Source organism: Urocampus carinirostris, chromosome 1, assembly GCF_059441175.1.
Source record: "Urocampus carinirostris isolate Australia breed hairy pipefish chromosome 1, RoL_Ucar_1.0, whole genome shotgun sequence".
NCBI lineage: Eukaryota > Metazoa > Chordata > Actinopteri > Syngnathiformes > Syngnathidae > Urocampus > Urocampus carinirostris.
This window is the reverse complement of record NC_142349.1, coordinates 44,624,535-44,633,059: the sequence shown is the minus strand read 5'-3', so window position 1 is coordinate 44,633,059 and position 8,525 is coordinate 44,624,535. Positions and strand designations below refer to the sequence as shown.

Genomic DNA, 8,525 nt, shown 5'->3' with positions numbered 1-8,525 from the left:
AAATAAAAAAATACTTGCATGTAATTGCTGATCTCCTTTAGAAAGCAGTTGCGTTCACGTCATCACGGACCTGCCTGACATGGCATGCAACACGAGACAATCACATAGGTCTTCCTTCTTGTCAATGATGAGTACCAATTCATCACTCTTTGTTTTATGTTACTTGTGTCAAACTGTGGTAACTTTCCTAACACTTTTTGACAACCATGCAAAACATCCAGACATCCTTTTCAACGGGTTCCGGGATTACTCGTTTAGCAGGGTGAGTATGTCGGTGATTGCCTCTGTTAGGTTTGAGAACTTTGGCTTGTGGCTCTGGTATCAATTTGTTTTAAGAAGTATATTGACCACTATCATATTGCATCCTTTCTGTCTGCGATATATTGCGTTCCTATTAGCAAAGTAAAGCAGCCGAGTCCTGCCATGGCCGGGCATTATGCCGGCGGGCGGAAACATAACTGCGTGCTATTCCTGTTCAAAGATTTGGAAGCTGATTCCGAGAAAATGTCAATGCTGGATTTTTCGAACAGGTTTGTTCAAAAGTGTCTGATGTTTAAACCGGAGGAGATATGTTGCATTATAACCTTGACTTTTGCCAATGGCTTTGATGTAAGTTTTGTAACGGCGGCTCTTTTGCAAGAGTTTTGGGATTGCTTTGAGGGGGTGAGGCCCCAGTTTTCTGGATTTATGGTGGAGAAGCTGACTGATAATGCTAGCAAGATAGTCATTGTCAGAATGTTTAATGAAGTGGTGAATGCAGATGACATCTGTTTTTGGTTGAGCAGATACTGCTCGATAAAAGGCCAGGCTATGAAGGTAAAGGATGAGAACGGCATTTGGAATTGTACCTGGAGGATACCCATCCAACAATGGCAAGACCCTCAGGGCTCTCAGGGACTGAAACCCCCCCCCCATCGATGATAGTCCTGGGGGAAAACCGTGGCTTTATCCACTATCAAGGACAACCCAAACTCTGCCGCAAATGTGGTGAGCATGGGCATCTGGCTGAGGTATGTGATTGAATTATTTGTGGAAAAGCAGGACAATTAGACATTCTTTTGAGGAGTGTACCAATAGCAGAAAATGCAACTTCTGTGGAGAAACGGACCAAAGGAACTGCCCGAAATCGTTTGTTAACAAGTTGAAAGCTAGGAAGGAAGGTAACAAAGACAATAAAGACAATGAAATGAATACAGACAACATAGGCAATGAAATGAATAAATGTAACAAAGACAATAAAATGAATAAAGATAACAAAGACAATGAAATGAATAAAGTTATGGAAATACCCCAAAAAAATGAACAAGAAAATGGACAAGACAAACAAATTGAAAATACAGATGTCCCTCCCAAAACCCCTAGTCGGGGAGGACCTAGAGGAGAGGCCAAAGAATTAAATTTGAGTCAGGAAGGACCTGGAGGAGAGGCCAAAAATTCAAATTTGAACTTTCATACAATACCTGAATTTATACAAGACAAACAAAAAGAAAAGGCAACTGTCCCTCCCCCTCCCAAAACCCATATTAATCAGGAAGGGCCTGGAAGAGAGGCCAAAATTGTTCAAAGCAAAAAAAAAACCTTTGGCAGTTGATCTGGCATACCAAACTGGCGCAACATACCAAAACCCACAACAATAATTCAACTTGCAACCGATTGTCTTCATTAAGGTCTAGGGCAGGGGTCGGGAACCTTTTTGACTCAAAGAGCCATAAAAGCAAAAAATATTAATTTTATTTTGGGAAAGAGCCACACCATATATTATGAGACAAATTTACAAAATTGCTAAACCCGCACCCCAGACAAAAGCTTAGTCTTCAGCACATTTATTTTTGATGATTTGATAAAAATTATGAAAAGAGAATAATGCCAGAGCCCGTGTCCCAAAATCAACAAACAGACCACTTTAAACTTGTCTCTTTCTTGCAATTACTCAAGATCGGTTAAACTCCTTTTGACCCTTTTTTTCATACATATTGGTTTCAAAACCAGATGCAAGCTGTTATTGTGTAAAAACGTCACAACATTCTGCAAATAGGGAGCCTGATGAGCTCACTTTTGGCGCAGATGGCGTAGGGCGAGAGATGGGAGGCAGTGCTTGCGCTTTTTGCATGGCTCCACCCATCCCTCCCACTCACCCAATCAAAAGACTAAGTTCTCCTCCGGTGTTTTGGCGTATTTACAGTGTGTTCTGTGGATTCATCATAAGGTATCTGAACACTGAACACAGATTATATAGTGAACTTTTATATAAATGATTCTTTAGCGTTGTAATTATAATACTATTTAGCTTACTCTGTAAATAGAACCTAAATGTTAATAACTTGTAGACCTTGTTAACCATTAGATTTAGTCATAGACTACTGGAGCCAGTTGCATGTATCTGAATTTATATATCATTTACTTTTTGAGACTCTTTATGATTAAGGGCTATACAAATAAAAATGACTTAAATGACTTGACTTTAGTAACCTGTGTATTATAAGTTTATTTTGGTTATGTTGGACAAATGCAAAGGAAATTGCATAGGATGCCAGTTCCTTATTTTGACTCCCCCCTCCCATTACATAATTGTCGCTATCTGCCAATTATGTCTCAGTTTCTTGATCCACGCCTCTTAGGGCTCATCTGATTTTTGTAACCTTTCAGATTTAATCAAAACAGGTGGATCGGAGGAGGCCTTTTATATATATATATATATATATATATATATAAATATTACATTAGTATATATACACACATACATATGTATACACACCCACACAAGATCATATAATTGCAACTTGAATAATTTGAAAAGGAAAAAGGGAATGTTGATTCGCTTTTTTTCACATTTCCGATTAAGAGCTGGATGAATTGGCACGGATGACAAAGTCTGGCATTTCTTGTCAATGTTGCTGCCACAGCAACCAGACCTCTATTGCACAAAAGAAAATGGATGTAAATGCAGGCAGCGCAATACAAGATGATTAAAGTCAACTTTACTCACATTGTAAGGAGTCAAAATAATCATGATAGCACACCAGAATGGGAGGGGGCTATTTACATGGTAGCAGCGGAAAGCCTGGGGCCCAGAATTGAGGTAGCAGCAGGCTGCTTTTCTTTTTTTAGTATTATTTGCATGTTTGCTGCTTACTATCAAGTTAACATGAAATAAGATAAAGATGAAGAGCTACAAGATCACACCAATGATGACAAAGATAAAAGAAGTGCGTGCTCAAAATAGTGAAGGTCAAGGAATCAGTAGTCAGTGTAGACTATGAGTGCGGGAACATGTATGCAGTTGAGTGCAATGTGTCGTTTGCGTTGTGATTCTATTCGTTCTTCTTCTCCTTGTTCTTGATCAGCTTGTTGATTTCTCTCTTGGCCATGGAGGCGTACTTGGAGAGGACGCCGTGCTGATTGAGACCTGGCAGCAGTAGCATCAAATTCACTGAGACAAAAGAAAAAAAAAAGGTTGTAGGTTGATTACCTTAGCCACTATAATCATGAGGACAACATCTCCTCTGGTGTGTCTTGGGCAAGTACAGCCTGGTGACGCCCATCCTTCTCCAGGCTAACAATTGTTTCTACCTGGTTTCAAACCAGGGAACTTTAGTGTGTTTGGCAAATGTGCTAACCACTGCACTACTATGCATACAGTGGGCAAAATTGAATCATTTACTGAAACATCAATGAAATAGCATTTTAGAACTTGCATACAAATTGTTGTTTGAAGGACATAGGACTTTTTTGTTTTTACGTCATGTCCCATAATCAAACATTGTGTCCAACATCAACCACAAAAACGTTTTAAAGTAGTAATTCAAGCACGATAAGTTTTCCTGACTTACTGAAATGTCTTTCAAATCTATGATCCTGCACTTAACTCACCAATCAGGTAGGTGAGCAAGAGATTGTGAACTTGCTGCCCGATCCAGGCCACCATCAACAGGCCGCTGACCACTGAAGCAAAGTACTAAAAGAGAGCGGCTATATGTTCAGTCGGGATTTTTTTTTAATTATTTGGATGGTTTGGATGAATGTGGATTTACCATCTTTGGCTTCTCCTCCTTGAGCGTGCACAGACGGTGACCCCAGCCCAGAAAGCGGCGCTGCGTTTTCACCAAGTTGCCACAGATCTCGTGGAAGCGCTGCTGCTGCTCAGTGGTCCTGATGTGCAAACACAGTCACAAGGTCAGAAGCACCAAAAATGAACACAAAGTGTTCTGTTGTAGACACAGTCTTTCTATTGCTCCCCATTTTAAAAAATGAAACACATGAATACAAGTAGTAAGGCACACAGACCAAAGATGCTATGACACAAAGGAAGAAGAGACTGCGGCATTCTTACCACTTGTTGGAGCCGAAGACTCTGGGTGCCAGTGTAGGGACTAAGTAGTCGGCAAGACAGAGCAGCATGACACCACTAGACACACCTGTCAGCACCGACGGGTCCAAATAGTATATCAGCCTAAAAAGGACGAAGAGTTGATGCAAGACTGACGCCGAAGGGACTCGTTATCATATCTCAAAAAGGCCTGGGCCAGTATGAGATTCGGACAATATAATTGTGTCCATGTATAAATGTTTTCCCTTGACAACAGAAATTTACTGTGACCATGTGAAATGTTTTATGAATATATTAATTTTATTTGTTATCATTTTATTTTTAAAGTTACATAGAGACCACAATATAATTGAATCCTGAAGATTGGTGAATCAACACAACAACATTAAAAACATGCAACAATGAGGACTGAGGTGAAATATCATATTTTTGATCCTACAAAATAGAGCACCAAAAACGTTCAGAATATTATCAATTTGCAAAATTTATGAAAAATCAGGAGGTAAATGCTACAAGTTGCCAGAGGAAAAAAAGGCATTTGTGGTTGGCACAGCTGAGCCAGAATTCAAAAAGGAAAAATAGTTATTGTATATTCTGCTGATTTAGAAATGTCAACATTAATTCAGATTCAGATTCAGATCTACTTTATTGTCATTCTAGTACACGTGTATACAGAACGAAATGTTGATCGTGTGGTCGTGTTGTGCACACCATAAAAACACTTTTATAGCATTAATTGTTATTCTAAATTAACTTTGGAAATAAAATATAAATGTATCTATACGTAGACTACACGTGTATTGCCTAAATGTTTTTATAAAAGGCATTTACTAATTATTGTTGAATTGTTATGAATACATTACATAGCATATAGCAAATGTTATGTTAAGTATTGTGTTTATTTTTATTGTTATTATCACTGGTGCCGCAGTGACATTATGCGCATTATGACGTTGAGGGATGGGATTGCGAAGATTTAGTGTATAAAATATGTGATTGTTGTAACTACTATAATATTTGATATCTGACCCATGTAATAAGTATATCCATGAGATTTTGTTGTATTGGACACAAGAGGAGCTATCTATAAAATGTATTTAATAGGGAAGATAAAGGGGTAGGAAAAATAAGCATCTGCTTCTGACTACCCCTTTTCCAACATGTTATGTGACATTATTCTGTTGTTGTACTCATTGTTTTTGTCCTGTTTTTGTTTTTATGTTCGAAATAAAAGTTTTCATTCATTCATATGTCCCATTTTTAGTGTAATAAGACTGTAAGTGGGTGTCAACATTTAATGCAAGTGTGTCAACATCCAATCAGATTGTGCATGGTTGACCTAGTTGGAAACAGGGGCCACACGTACCCTCAAAACAGCAGCATCACAATATGGGACACTATCCAGTGATTTGTAACAGACTCACAGGAAGAGCACAGTGGTGACAGCCATGAGCGCTCCAGGAAACCAGGGCTTCTCCCAGCGCAGGACACGGTCTCCTGCCAGGATCACCTCGCCCCACGCCTGAAGTTGCTCCTCCAACTGCGCAGTTTCCCGCGCCTGCGTTGCAACACATCAAATGAGAATCCCACAATATAACCGTTTTCATTTGCGTGCAGTCCACGGCAATGTCATGAGCAAAAAGCTGTTGCCAATAATGGCTTACTTTGGGAAAGAAGACTAATTAAACCCCAGACAAGGACAGAGTCTGTGAAATTAGTACACTTGGTGATGTAAATCGGATGATTTCTTTTAGGGAACTTTAGTTTTTTAGTTGATTATCTGAGGTTATTTACCGTTTATCCATTTGACTTTCAAAAAACTTTCATTGAATCCTTGGCCTTGACATCAGCAATAGACCCTGTATTGTGTTAGTTTTTCTAGTGTTGTACATTTATTTTTAAAAATTGTATCAATTTCTTCTCATTTATTACTCATGCTATTTGATGATTGTTATTTTTCTTTTTAAATTATTTTAAAATAGGTCATTTTGCCTACTGATTCTACTTTATTTTTACCCTTAGCTGTTCAATATCAAGCCTGAAATAAAATGGCAAACCAAATACCAAAAACTGTAAAGGGAGGCTGATGTCAAACAGACAAAGTTTTTGCGAATTCTTGACATTTTTGCATTAGACAATGCAGTGCCATCTATTGATCAAATACTAAACACTGGGGCTTTAATTGTCAAATTCGGAACATAGTATATGCTGATTACCTCAGGTTATGGTTTTTCCCCTGCCCCCGTGTAGGCTTTAGATCAGGGGATCCTTTAATAATAAGCTGTAGTCTTTGCAGCCCTTTGAGGTTATTTGTGATAAAGGAATATACAACCAAGCATTACTTAAATGGCAACCTTCAAGAATGATAAGGATGCAACTAAATTGTACACGATTCCTTTGGAAATTTGTTCTCAAAGTATTATAACTTGTTTAACAATGTTTATTGCTTTTGAACTTTTAAGAGTCTGAACCCCTAAATACGTTGTGCTACAAAATCTAGTCAGAATCCTTGTCCTTTGTTAGAGTCTTTCAAACATATGTAATAATCGCAGGCATGTGTTGACGGAGAAACCGCAAGTCACACGGTTAACTTCATGGAAAGACAGGCGGCTAACTAGTTAGCACGTTAGCAGCGAAGTCGGTCCAAGTCGAGTAGCAAACAGCAGCAACCAGACATGTGTTTAAATTAAACATGACCGAGGCATAATAGTTAAATTTGCTTGCTACCGGCATTTCAGCGCAAGGCTAGCTACCTGAAGCCAATAGGCAAGGCCCTTAAACAGGCATCAAAGATCAGGACTAACAAGAGCTAATCTCAAATTGGAAACAACATCATCATCTTGGTACAAACCAGCATGTTGGCGCTTTTGTTGTCTCCTTCTGACATGGCTGCTAAAGCAGGTAGTGTTTGAGATCTCGGGTTTAAAAAGATCTGTAAACACTAAAAAAAATTAACAGACAAAACCAGTTTACTCAACGTCTCTAACGGTCGAAGTGAGACGAAAACTTGATAGGATGATTTTATCCGGAGCGCCTGCGTCAAACCTGACGCTAGGCTTTGTGGGAGATGTAGTTTCTCTAAAACTAAACGCACAAGAAAACAGTCGTACTGTATGTACGTTTTATCTTAAAAAAACTGTAAAAAGCAAGAAAGTAGCAAAATCACACTATTTTTTTCAGAAGTGTAGTTTTTAGTTTAACTGGGTGAATGCACTAGAAACAGGCTGTGTCATAGATGTGAGTGACCATAGTGAAAATAAAATGCTGGGAATAAAAAAGGGCTGGATACTGCTCATCTAATAAGTACATTTAGCTACTTGATGAGTTAAGAATATTAAGACTTTGTGTGGGTGTATATAGATGGAGTTAAACCTGTGGCCATCGGCTGCCATTACTATCAGCGTGCATAAGCCTTTCTTCACATAGTTAGACTGTGCCTTTCCATTATTGGATTTTCTATATTATTATTTATTTCATTTTCTATCTTATTTTAAACATTTTGTGAGGCTTTGTATTAGGTGTTTCGGTTTATTAGGTGGGGATAAAGGAGGGGATTTTATTGTCTTATTGTACGGTTCACGGATCCCCTCACTGCATGGGTCGTCGGGCACCAATGAAGACCCAACTCTGGACAGCCTTTTCTACTGTTGACAGTCCCTGGCCTGTTCTTGGGTTGGGGCAAAGTTGGCACCAGTACATTCCTTAATGTTGTCGGCCCCGTTCTTTTTCGGGTTTCCTCTCCTCCCGCCCCCTTGGACTGTTTCATGGAGAATTATTTTGGTAATTCCTGATGATGTTTTACTGTGACCATACAACTGAAGTTTCCGTCTGCGCTCAGATGACAACAGTTCTTCATAAGGTCCAATGGGGCCCTCTGATGGTGTTCTGCACCGTTTTGTTTTTCCCATGGGCTAAGTGGCTAATGCCAAGATGTTTCCTGTAGCATTGCATCTCCAATGCTTGGATTTTCTATTACAGTTTTGCTGTGAGAGTCCATGTCTTGCAAGTGTAAAGGATCTGAATATTCTATTCTATTCTATTCTATTTGATTTTCTTGTCCTTTAGGTACACTTAATGTTTTTAGAATTGCTTTACGAATACATTTGATTACACGGATGTAACAGGACTTTGGGAGGCAGTGCAAGGAAAAGGAGTGATGGGTTGTACACTGCAGGAATGGTAACAGTGTCGGTGGTAC

General features: G+C 39.0%; 1 protein-coding gene across 1 annotated transcript; it reads right to left on the bottom strand.

Annotated features, from left to right (window-relative positions):
* Positions 1-2,958: 2,958 nt before the first annotated feature.
* On the bottom strand, positions 2,959-7,346 carry arl6ip1 (ARL6 interacting reticulophagy regulator 1). Its single transcript, XM_088341120.1, has 6 exons — positions 7,179-7,346; positions 5,752-5,885; positions 4,331-4,450; positions 4,032-4,149; positions 3,871-3,955; positions 2,959-3,430 (listed from the first exon to the last, which is right to left on the bottom strand). The coding sequence occupies exons 1-6, from the start codon at positions 7,212-7,214 to the stop codon at positions 3,312-3,314; spliced, it is 612 nt and encodes a 203-aa protein (XP_088197246.1). The 5' UTR covers positions 7,215-7,346; the 3' UTR covers positions 2,959-3,311.
* Between the last annotated feature and the right edge of the window lie 1,179 nt (positions 7,347-8,525).

Excerpts from the sequence above, each read along its gene's own strand:
- arl6ip1 (XM_088341120.1), bottom strand. The coding sequence starts at position 7,214 with ATGTCAGAAGGAGACAACAAAAGCGCCAACATGCTG. Across the intron at positions 4,150-4,330 it reads GTCTTCGGCTCCAACAAGTG|GACCACTGAGCAGCAGCAGC; the intron begins GTAAGAATGCCG and ends TTTGCACATCAG. Across the intron at positions 3,956-4,031 it reads AGGAGGAGAAGCCAAAGATG|TACTTTGCTTCAGTGGTCAG; the intron begins GTAAATCCACAT and ends GCTCTCTTTTAG.